This window comes from Sardina pilchardus, chromosome 5, assembly GCF_963854185.1.
Source record: "Sardina pilchardus chromosome 5, fSarPil1.1, whole genome shotgun sequence".
In the NCBI taxonomy this organism is placed as follows: Eukaryota; Metazoa; Chordata; class Actinopteri; order Clupeiformes; family Clupeidae; genus Sardina; species Sardina pilchardus.
The window spans coordinates 11,947,414-11,960,046 of NC_084998.1; the positions used below are offsets into that span (position 1 = coordinate 11,947,414).

At 40.1% G+C, this 12,633-nt stretch overlaps 1 protein-coding gene across 1 annotated transcript in view; it reads right to left on the minus strand.

The window, feature by feature from the left end:
* Positions 1–8,416: 8,416 nt before the first annotated feature.
* Positions 8,417–12,633, minus strand: part of LOC134079780 (prolyl 4-hydroxylase subunit alpha-2-like) — a 32,439-nt gene continuing 28,222 nt past the window's right edge. The window contains exon 14 of the mRNA XM_062535855.1: positions 8,417–8,760. Within this exon, the coding sequence (XP_062391839.1) occupies positions 8,690–8,760 (71 nt within the window). The 3' untranslated portion in view covers positions 8,417–8,689. The remainder of the gene's footprint in view (positions 8,761–12,633) is intronic.

Below are 12,633 nucleotides of genomic sequence, written 5' to 3' on the forward strand. Positions count from 1 at the left end.
TCTCTGCTCTCTCTATGGCTCTGCCACACACAAGAAGCAGACCCGTACCACACACAATAAGCGGACCCGTATTGCAGATCCGTACAACACACAAGAAGCGGACCTGTACGGGTTCGCTTACTGTGTGTGGTACGGATCTGCAATACAGTTCCGCCTCTTATGTGTGGTACGGGTCCGCTTATAGGGCTCGGGATCATGACGTGAAAACTTTGCGGGCACAGCACAGCTAATACTATATTTCTGCTTCTTGTCTTCTGCATCTGAATGAATGGACATCACGTTCAGTGCGCTACCAACATGGCGGCAATATTCCTAGAATGCAAGTCGTGTGCCCGAGCCCTATTGTGTGTGGTACGGATCTGCAATGCGGTTCCGCCTCTTATGTGTGGTACGGGTCCGCTTCTTGTGTGTGGTACGGATCTGCAATGCAGGTCCCATATCACATATGACTTTAAGCAGACATTCACAACATCCCCAACTGGTCACCACTATAAAAAACTTTGCAGAAGAATTAAGGATGCTTATCACAATTTTATGACTTTATAAACCTCATGGTTTAGATATAAAATATAACCTAGACATTCTCTGATAACTTTAATTATATTTTGTGTAGGCCTACTTTGTTTGCTTGTTTGTTTGCTTTGTCTGCTTCCCAGCATGCATTGCAAATATTAGTTTTGAATTTTGAAACAATGTGGTTGGGATATTCTAGCTTATAGGCTAACCTACTCCACTGATGTTTTGAACAACAACATTACCAGATATGACCATTGACTTAGTAATTTATTAGGGGGGAAATACACCGTAGTCGTGAAAGTATTAGACCTAACCGGGTATAAATATCCAGCTAACTAATCAGCTGAATATTCATCTGGGCGTGATCATCAATCTCCAAGCCGCACCCTCAGGTAAGATAAATAAGTGCGTGAAATGAAATAATAGACGGTAGGCTTAACTGTATATCATTACTGCATGCCGATTACTGCTTAACAACGTTGATAGCTGTTTCACTCACATAAATAGTATCCTAATGCCACACGCTTCGTGACAGATTGACTTGGGTAGTCTCCATGACGCAAATGCTAAACGGTGAACAGGTAGTTGGGTGAAATTCGATTTTTCCTCTTTTTACGTCGCAGTGACAAAATACGTTTTTTAAAAAGCTCTGAATCATCGCCGGGACGTTATCTTGTTTGTTGGGAGCAGTCTCAGCCCTTATTGCCACCAGATCAGTTAAACGGATCCAAAACAATTTTGGACCGATGTGCGTTTGGACGTCGGATCAGGTCCACTATTCAGATCCGTGCCGGATGGCGTGGTAGGTGTGTTTTGCTATCTGGGACGGACCTGGACGAGTGCAAGTTCATATCTGCCGCAAATCCGTCAAACAGATCCAAAACAATTTTGGACCGATGTGCGTTTGGACGCCGGATCAGGTCCATTATAAAGATCCGTGCCGAATGTTGTGGTACATGTGGCCCAGTTCCGTCCCTGTGCAGTTTTGCTATCTGGGATGTCATTGCGCCATTCAGTGGGAAGAAGGCAAAAAGCAGAAAGAGTTGCGCCATTCAGAGGGAAGAAGGCAAAAAGCATGAGTTTTCCATTCATATCAACTGTTGTTAGCCTGACTCTCGCCAGACCCTTGTAGTTCCGCCATGCTCCACCAGAGGCGTTTCGGTGAGCTCCACACAAGGGTCTGGGCTCGAGGGCAATCCAAACTCCTTCCGGGGAGCAAAAAATTATGAACCAATCAGGAGCGCCGAAGCGAGTGTTTTATTCAAACAACAATGGCGGCACGCAGCGAGGAGTCTTGTGCTGACATTGATTCTGCTATTTCAACCGTTTTGTCGAATCTATCGAGTATTCATTCTTTAAAAGATGAACAGAGAATTGTTTTGAAGACATTTGTTGGTGGCAAGGATGTTTTCACTCTTCTTCCGACTGGGTTTGGCAAGAGCTAGCACGTCATTCAAGGTAACGGACAAGTGGTTTATCAAATCACATGCAAGGATGTTTTACAAGGCCCCGCCCTCAGAAATACATCTCCTATCGAGAAGTCCCAGATCCTTGTGTGAGCAGCAAACTACAAGGATCTGGCGAGAGTCAGGTTAAACTGTTGTTGCCACGAGTAAACAAAACAATTCAACTAGCATTACACTGCAGACGTTGACTAGCTTTTTAAACAGCTAATTCCTGCTGTTTTTATGGGTCAACTGATCATATCATTCTCCCGTTTACGCATTAACTTTTGCATGCAACACCCCTTGTTGATGACGCATCCTTGGCTCAATTCAAGACTGGAGGAAATGCAGGCTGGTTCAGTAGATAGCACCATGGTTCAAAGACTTTCAAACGGCACCAGTTCAACACAGGATCGCTGTCGATGGAAAACCGCCTTGTATATTCGTGGAGAACTGCCTCCCCAGACTCTTTGCGGTTGTTCTTGCGCTTCAAGCGTTCATATGCTTTGCCGTCAGAAAGAATGTGTGGAAAACATGGCTGCCACGGCAAAGACTAAAGCATACACTCACTAATCTTAAATAAACCTCTGTTTTTGCTTAAAGGGATAATCCGGAGTGAAATGCACTTTAGATCAATTTTCCGGACTATTGGGAGTACATACGTTGAGTTGACACCAAAATCATGTCATTCGGATGTATTTTGAGAATGTTCGAGTTCACCGTTTTTAGCCAAAACTCGTTAGCCTGGAAGTGACCGGGGCAAGTCCTTTCGCCGCTACAAAACGCTATTTTTTACCTCTTCTACTGTTCCAACCAACACTACATACGTCGGGATCCGTATTTCTCCCATCTCAAGACAAACTGAGGGAATGATGCACGACCATTCAAAAACATGACTGGTTTTCTAAAGATACAAAGCTTAATGCTAATCGGTGAAGTGTCCCTTTAAGCTATTGACCTTAAGAAACATTTTCTACTATTACATTACAACACAAACACAAAACACACATCATAACAAACCAACATTCTGTGTGAGCCTTCTGACCAGAATCGCAGGAGTTGCTGTAACCCTATTTAAATATTTAACCATTCACTGCTCTTACACACCTAACTCTGAATGCAGTGTAGCACCAAAAGACTGTATGACCATCTTGCATTGCAATACTCTGAAGTTCGCCCACAAAAAGGAACCAAAGTTGCCATCTTTGCCCATATAAGGAGATCCGGGTGCTAATTACAGCTAACTACTGTATGACAAGTTGCATTGTAAGTTAGCTCTAAGGTAGCAAAGATCAAAGTGTACCGCCTTCACCTACTGAAAATCACAGTATCCATGAAGGCAGAGGACAAAACTGTGTAGCGCAAAATGTCTGCATTTCCCATTTCTTCTACTGTATGTGTGTTTAGTGATAATGAGGTATGGTTCTAGAGTGTGTCACCAGTGGCGGAACAACTGCACACAGGGCCCTGGGGCAGAGATGGTTGATGGGCCCCCCCCCCCCCCCCCCCGCTCCGCCCCCCAACACGCATCATAACATTTGAATGATAACAAAAATGTGACACAAGCAACTAAAGTAATGCAAATTGCTTACGTATTATTTGATATTTTGATCAATTGTGATATTGATATTGATAAATGGTGCAGTCACTTTAAGAAGAGTCTGAACGGTTCTCATAATGCCGTTTTGCAGGTCATGCTCAAGGCTGAAGGCTCTACCAGCTGTAGCTCGTTTGATTGCACCATATTGATATCACAATACTTGTATTACAGTATTACAAGCAGCCTTCATTTGTTGCTTTGGAAATGGAGGGTCCCAAGCTTATATTTCTGTTTGCAAGTAAACGTGCATTTTTAACCTGGTAGCCACTTAGCTATCTGAGTGGAATGCATTCACAAGAATAGTCTAATTTGTGACGCATTCTTCAGATGGTAAATATTAGGCTAGCTAATAAATAAATTGGCTAAGTTACTCACAGTGAGTGCAGCCAATGTAAAATAGTCTTCTTACCAACCTGAGCTTACAAATGGTGAATCACTGGAAACCTGATCTGCCACCTCCTTTAGCCTCCCCTCGTTTTTGCTGCCATCATCCTAGCCACCTTTCTTAAAACGATTCTTATGGCAGAAGATGTCAACAATGACAAGCTAGGTGGAACCTGCCTAATAGCTGTTTTAAAATGTTCTGCACATTGTGCGATAATTCCTTGCCGAATTTCGGACGGTAACGGACATCACGTGAAGCGGCCACTTGCTGTTCACATCTTATTTCGAATTTCCGTCGTTAGCTGGGCAGGTAATGACACCTAAATATAGGCTATGCGGTCTGACAGCGGAAGAGTGAAGCTGGAACCTGCCTCTCTGTCTCTACTGCATGCTCATAATTTTGTTTCAAATTATGCTTTAGTTTGTAGAAGTCACGAGCATGGAGAGAGCCCACAAAGTATAATGATCTTTCTCGTTTGATCGATTATTGGAATTGTCATTCATAAAAACGATACATTCTGCGTTAATTGTGTGAGAATGATCCGGGGCTGATGCTTGGCATAAGATTAGAACAAGTTAAACCAGGTATTACCAACTTCCCGCAGCCTAGCCTATTATATACGTGTTCACTACAATGGAATTTTGATGATGACGTTCAACAAGTCTTCAGATATCATACCCATCATGCACTGCAGTTGTTAAAAAATTACACAAACGTGATTAAAAAAAAATACAAGCCATAACAACATAGCTTATCTTATAAGAACATGACTAACTATTACATTACAAGACAGCTTTAGGGATTTCACTGGTATTTTTTGAGTCATGACTCCCACCATGATAAAATAGTAGATCAAAAATGATAGATATATAAATAGGCTAGCCACCTCTGTTGAGCAACAATGAGTGCTGTGCGCTACAACACCTTCGGTGAGAGAAAATTTCCGGTTCGCGGACAATGAAATCGTGTTTTCGACGAAGTGCAAAGGGCCCTTTGAGCCCTCGGTAAGGGCCCGGCCCCAGGGGCAGCTGCCCCGCCTATAGCTCCCCCCCTGTGTGTCACTGTTCACCTACTGAAAATCACAGTATCCACTTGAAGGCAGAGGACAAAACTGTGTAGCGCAAAATGTCTGCATTTCCCATTTCTTCTACTGTATGTGTGTTTAGTGATAATGAGGTATGGTTCTAGAGTGTGTCACTGTTCTGCATGTTGGTCCCTAACTCTGGTTGGCAATAATCCGGGTCTAATTTCGCGTAATATATATATATATATATTCAAGGGATAAAATGGGATGACCAACACCATCTCCCATCAGCCTGGATTGGAAGGACACTTAAACCCATATTTTCCTGTTCGGTTAAAGCAGCCGGTGGAGATTTATTAATCCCTTGATCTGTAAGTACATTTGTTCCTGATATTTCCTACCATATCCTGACTGAGTCATCTGTAGTATCGAAATTACCATCGATATTTAATTGGGATTAAGTCTGAAGGTGATTGACTGGGCAATTCTGTGGTTGCCTCTCATATGTCTTGATCTCCAGATTGTTCTTCAAATGTTCAATTGGGTTCAAGTCTGCTGATCGACTGGACCTTTCCAACAACTTTATGATGCTCCTCTGGAGTCTCCTTTGCAGTGTACTTTGGATTGTTGCCCTTCTGGAAGTTTCATGTCTCATCCTCATCGTTCTCATGGCAACAGATTAATCTGAAGAATTCCCTGGTTCATGACTATTTATCCTCCCTTCAGTGATATGCATTCTGTCAGTGTCATGAGGGTCAGTTATTATTGCCAGTAGAATATAGTATAACATCTTATGTGTAGATGTGTAGTATGTAGGCAATACCTCTGCATAACAAACCAGAACGGCTTTGTTTTATAGTAGTACAGTATCATCCCAGTGGATAGCTGGGCCAGAATACAGCAGCCAGGAAAAGTTGAGGGTTTGATTCCTGGCTGCTACCACCGTGCCTTTGGGCAAAGCACTTTTCCCTGAGTTGCTCAGCTAGAGCCTTTGGATAAAAAGTCAAATTAAAGCAAGCAAGTATCAGTGCGCAATCAAATTGTCAAAGGCACAGTGTGGCACATGATGGCTTATGACAAATGCATGTGAATGCGCGCCAAGGTACACAAACATGCCATTGTGTTTGTCTCCTTGCACTCTTCCTTTAAATTTCTCTTCTTATGCTCAATTTTTTTTGTCCTCCTTCGTTCTCATCGCTCCCTCACTCGTCTTTGGCTTGATTTTGTTATCTGATGTTATTCCTTCATATAATTCCTGGTCTGACATAATATCAAAAGATCATAAGATTACACGATGTCTGTAGTCTGTAGTCATGTTATGAGTAATACCTTAACTCCACTGAGATCAAGATCTTGTCTTTTGTGATATTATGACTAATATTGAAATATTAAAGTCATCTGAACACACACAACGTCAAATGAATTCTCACAGAATACACTCCATAAATCTTATGCGTGCCATATGGTTATTGCTGAACAAGAGTGTTATCCTTTGAAAATTGCACAGGCATTTTGATGTTCTTGTACTCCCACTGTGTATTAATATCTAGGTGTGTTTAGAGATAATGAGGTATGTCATGGTTTTAGAGTGTGTTGCTGCTCTGCATATAGGTGTATCCCTGTCAGTATCTCTGGTTGGCAATAATCCGGGTCTGTTCCCGCATGGCCCGCATCAAATTTGATGTCCCTGTCTGCATGTGCAGTGTGTAGCCGTAGATGACCCAGCATGTGGTCAGCCAATAAAAACACATGTGCTGTGACTCCTCTGCTAGCCGTCCTTCATTGGCTGCCTGTAGTTTCTAAAATTACATCTAAATCTCTCACTCTTGCTTATGACTAGCATTGGATTTACGCAAGAGTATTTGAAGACTATGATTCAGCTCTATTGCAAAATACTGTTACTCTAGTCTCAATCTTTTTGCTTTGATGAGCATCTATTGGCTTTGCCTAAATTATTTGCCTTAAAATCATCAAGCCCCGTTAATCTAATTTCACAAAGCTTATTATTCCCTCAAGCTCACTGCATGCTCTCGTTGTTAATCTCTTATAAAACACTTTGGTCAATAATATGTTACCCTTAACCTTAACTTTAACCTTAAATATTCCATAACATTGACCACCCACTTTAATGCCTTCTCCCATTACATGAAGTTTGAACTCTCTTGAATCTTCCAGTCAGGTGTTTTCTTTCATTGGGAACATTTTGGCCTCTTCACAGCTCTACCTCCTTCTGAGATTGTATCGGCAGAACAATCCCCGCGGTCAGTAACTTCACTGACCTATTCTATTACATTAATCTATTTGGCCGTGATGCACTTCCCCCATCTTATGTAGCCATGGGGGCACTTCAGGACAGTTGGCAAGGGGAACTTTGAAAAACCCTAGCTGCCCTCGGAGCATTTCAATGTTCCTCGCTGGCTCGGAAGCGGCTCCGGACAGTGTTTCTTGGAACACCTTGGCCGTTATGTGAGCTGTGGCGCACGTGTGAGACCGTTCACGGATGTCCCGCTGTGAGGAAAGAGATTGGATGTCTTTCCCTTCCTCCTGGTTCCCACCCGGCCCAGTGATTTTTTCTACACTGAGAAGCTCTCTCTTTGGGAGAAGTGCTGTGTGTGCCCTGTGTGTGGAAATGTTATTGATGGGCCCTCGCCACTATTCCTCTCTGCTTCATCCCAACCTGGGTCATTTTACAAGCTGTATGTGACTTACATACTACTTGTATTTAATCCACATTTTGGCTAATGTGAATTAGGCTACACACACACACACAATGTACTGTATCTTTAGCTAGACATTGCCATGCAATGATGCTCACTATAAACACTTGATGCAACTTGATACCTGAGGATCAATAAGTAAGCAGCGTAAAATAAGGCTAATGAATTCATCTGGCAGTCAGTACACACTGACCTACGTTACATCAACTGTTTTTACTGCATGTGGTCAACATTTCATTTGGACGTGCTTTTGCGAACAGTGGCACCTACTGGTCAGCATCGCTTTAATCAATAAATTCCTATATGGCACCATACCCGCCGCACAACTTTCGATATGGATTCAATTCCTATTTGCTTGAAGAGGAAAAGTAATTTTTTCCCCCAACATTCTGACAATAATCTGGCAAAGTGCAAAGTTTCTAATATCTTGAGCAAGATCCAAAGTGCAAACTTCAATAATGTGCTCAATGCTCCCCCATCAGACAGCTTTCATGCCCAAGAAACTTTGCCCAAGATGCCCCTAGGCTACAATTCAATAACTCACAAAGCAGATGCCAACCATAATTGCAAAGCAAAGTATGAATGTATAATTATGCATTTCATTCATTCATTTATATATGTATGTATGTATGTATGTATGTATGTGTGTGTGTATATATATATATATATATATATATATATATATATATATATATATGTAACAATATATAAGCTTTTCAAGAGAGAGAGAGAGAGAGAGAGAGAGAGAGGCAAATGTCCCGTGGATGCGTATTCCCTGTTGCTTTGTACAGTACATTAGCTGGTCAGCGTAAGTTCACTGCCTATATTGCAACGCAGAGGGTGGCTAATAAAATAACAGTCCATGTTAGTTCAGTCTGTCCACATAACAATACTCTGCTGTGTGAGTACGTGTCTGTCAGTGTGTGTGTGTGTGTGTGTGTGTGTGTGTACAGTATGTATGCACCGTGCAGCAGTCTACAATTTCAATCTTCCAGGCATCTCTCATTCAGTGGGTGACAGAGAACATCTTCTCCTGAACTCTTGACCTCTCATCCGAACCCATTTGTTTGCCACTGTAGTCATACAAACAAAACGAACAAACAAAATTCAATCAATTAATGACCTCCATTTCACATTCTCTCTTATTTTACATTTAAAATGTGGGTTAAATCCAACGTGTATACAAAGCCATTAATCAATATTTGCATACTGTATATGTAATTTAATTGTGAGAATAGACAGGTTAACCCTTATGTTACCCTCAAATCTCACCGATATTCGTTATCCTTGGGGTCAATTTGACCCCAGCTAAATAAACCCTCAGAAAATGATTATAATTACAGTGCATGAAAATGCACTGTACTGTTCTTCCTAGGCTTCTTCAACTTTTTATTATTACAGTGCATGAAAATGCACTGTACTGTTCTTCCTAGGCTTCTTCTTATTACAGTGCATGAAAATGCACTGTACTGTTCTTCCAAGGCTTCTTCTTATTATTATTATTCCGCTGATCAAATTCATTTTTTCTATTCAGCTTGAACCGTTTAACTTAGAAACTTCATTCAAACGTCGCAACGTAGGTCTTAAATAGGGGAAGGCTGCTAAGTATTTTTCAACTTTGTAACTTTTATACTTTTTAAACTATAAATTAAAAACTATTACAAATTTCCCCATAGACTTAACATTGGCCTCTATGACATCACAATCGGATCATTAAGCAATTAGAATCTTATGCCAGGTGGCCAGCCCCACCTGCAGCAGCCCTCTCTCTCTCTCAGGCTTTAAGCATACAATCTCTCTGTGAAGACTACATATCCTGTTAACTGTTTCCTCTTTCCACAACTGTTTCAAAATAAAAGTCCTCACTGCAATAATACACTATTAAATCATTTAACCATTGAAACTACTCAACTATTTAACTGTTCAACCATTCCAACTGTCAGTTATCATCAACTATGCCTCCAGTCAACTACATGAGACCTCCATGCACCTAGCAACCAACATAGCAACCATCAACATTAAGCGTTTATGACCGTTTCCATAGCAACCAACCTGATTTTACTACAGTAACTTCTTTATTCCTGATAGTGGCAGCCATGGATACCCCATCAACAAATGCTTCAAAATAAAAGTCCTCAGTACCAAGTTAGCTAGTTAGCATGGTTAGCATAGTTAACATTGTTAGCATAGTTAGCATTTTTAGCATAACTGCTAAAAATGATTAGCTAAGTTAGCAAATCAACCTGGTTAGCATTGTTAGCACAGTTAACATTGTTAGCATTGTTAGCATTTTTAGCATAACTGCTAAAAATTATTAGCTAAGTTAGCTAATCAACGTGGTTAGCATTGTTAGCATTGTTAGCATTTTTAGCATTACTGCTAGAAATCATTAGCCAAGTAAACCAATCAACCTGGTTATCATTGTTAGCATAGTTAACATTTTAGAATACCTGTTAGAAATCATTAGTTAAGTTAGAACAGGAATGTTTAAGCTTTAAAATGTCTACCTAAACACTATCAACTCTCTTTAAACTATGCAACCACCATGTTTACCCTAGCTACACCTTAGTAGCCATATCTACATTATCTATCTATAATTTATTTTTGCATTTTCATGCACTGGTAATTCCTTGGAATTGCATTTCTAGTTCTTCTTCTTCTAACGCTTTTAATGCAGCTTCAACCGTTTGACGTAGAAACATCATTCAAACTTTGACGCGTAGGTCTTGCTTAGGACACCCGTGCTATGTATTTTTCAACTTTGTAACTTTTATACTTTTTAAACTAGAAATTAAAAACTATTAAAAATGTCCCCATAGACTTAACATTGTGATTATGACATCATAATAGGGCAATTAGAATCTTCTGCCAGGTGGCCAGGCCAGCTGCAGCAGCTCTCTCTCTCTCTCAGGCTTTAAGCATACATTCCCTGTGAAGACTACATATACCTGTTAAACTGTTTCCTCTGTCCACAACTGTTTCAAAATAAAAGTCCTCACTGCAATAATACACTATTAAATCATTTAACCATTGAAACTACTCATCTATTTAACTGTTCAACCATTCCCACTGTCAGTTATCATCAACTATGCCTCCAGTCAACTACATGAGACCTCCATGTACCTAGCAACCAACATAGCAACCATTAAAATTAGGCGTTTATGACCGTTTCCATAGCAACCAACATGATTTTACTACAGTAACTTCTTTATTCCTGATAGTGGCAGCCATGGATACCCTATTAACAAATGTTTCAAAATAAAAGTCCTCAGTAGCAAGTTAGCTAGTTAGCATAGTTAGCATTGTTAGCATTTTTAGCATTTTAAACATTTCTGTTAGAAATCATTATTTAAGTTAGCTGATCAACCTGGTTAGCATTGTTAACATAGTTAGCATTGTTAGCATTTTTACCATAACTGTTAGAAATCATTAGCTAAGTAAACCAATCAACCTGGTTATCATTGTTAACATAGTTAACATTTTAACATACCTTTTAGAAATCATTAGTTAAGTTACATCTGGAATGTTTAAGCTTTAAACTGTCTACCTTCACACATCAACTCTCTTTAAACTATGCAATCACCATTTTTACCCTAGCTACACCTTAGTAGCCATATCTACATCATCTATCTATATTTTTTTTCATTTTCATGCACTGGTAATTCCTTGGAATTGCATTTCTAGTTCTTCTTCTAACGCACGCAATTCAGCTTGAACCGTTTAACGTATAAACTTCATTCAAACTTTGTTGCGTAGGTCTTGCTTACGCCATGTGTGCTTTGTATTTTTCAACTTTGTAACTTTTATACTTTTTAAACTATTAGTTAAAAACTATTACAATTTCCCCCATAGACTTAACATTGCTCATTATGACATCATGGCAGCAATTAGAATCTTACGCCAGGTGGCCGGCCACCTGGGCACCAACTGTCAGTTTCTCTGGGTTTAAGCATACAGTCTCTCAGAAGACTACATATCCTGTTAACTGTTTCCTCTGTCCACAACTGTTTCAAAATAAAAGTCCTCACTGCAATAATACACTATTAAATCATTTAACCATTGAAACTACTCAACTATTGAACTGTTCAACCATTCCAACTGTCAGTTATCATCCACTATGCCTCCAGTCAACTACATGAAACCTCCATGTACCTACAGTAGCAACCAACATAGCAACCATTAAAATTAAGTGTTTATGACCGTTTCCATAGCAACCAACATGATTATACTGCAGTAACTTCTTGTTTCCTGATAGTGCCCACCATGGATACCCTAGCAACAAATGTTTCAAAATAAAAGTCCTCACTAGCAAGTTAGCTAGTTAGCATGGTTAGCATTGTTAGCATTTTTAGCATAACTGCAAAAAATCATCAACTAAGTTAGCTAATCAACCTGGTTAGCATTGTTAGCAAATTTAGCATTGTTAGCATAGTTAGCATTTTTAGCATTACTGCTAGAAATCATCGGTTAAGTTAGCTAATCAACCTGGTTAGCATTGTTAATAAAGTTAACATTGCTAACATTATTAGCATTTTTAGCGTAACTGCTAGAAATCATTAGCTAAGTTAACTATTCAACATTTTAACATGAATAGAAATCATTAGTTAAGTTAGAACTGGAATCATTCATCTTTAAACTGTCTACCTTCACACTATCAACTCTCTGTAAACTATGCAACCACCATGTTTACCCTAGCTACACCTTAGTAACCATATCTACATTATCTATCTATTTTTGCATTTTCATGCACTGGTAATTCCTTGGAATTGCATTTCTAGTTAATATTGTTACCCATTTTTATTGTGGCAGGTACTTAAAAAGAGTGTAATAACCACCATCAAAAGCCCTACAAAACAATCCCACCCCCCCACACCCCTCCATGAGCCCTGGAACCCTGACTGGCAATATTGCCCATCCAGTGTCAGCAGCCCACAAGCTTGCTGTTG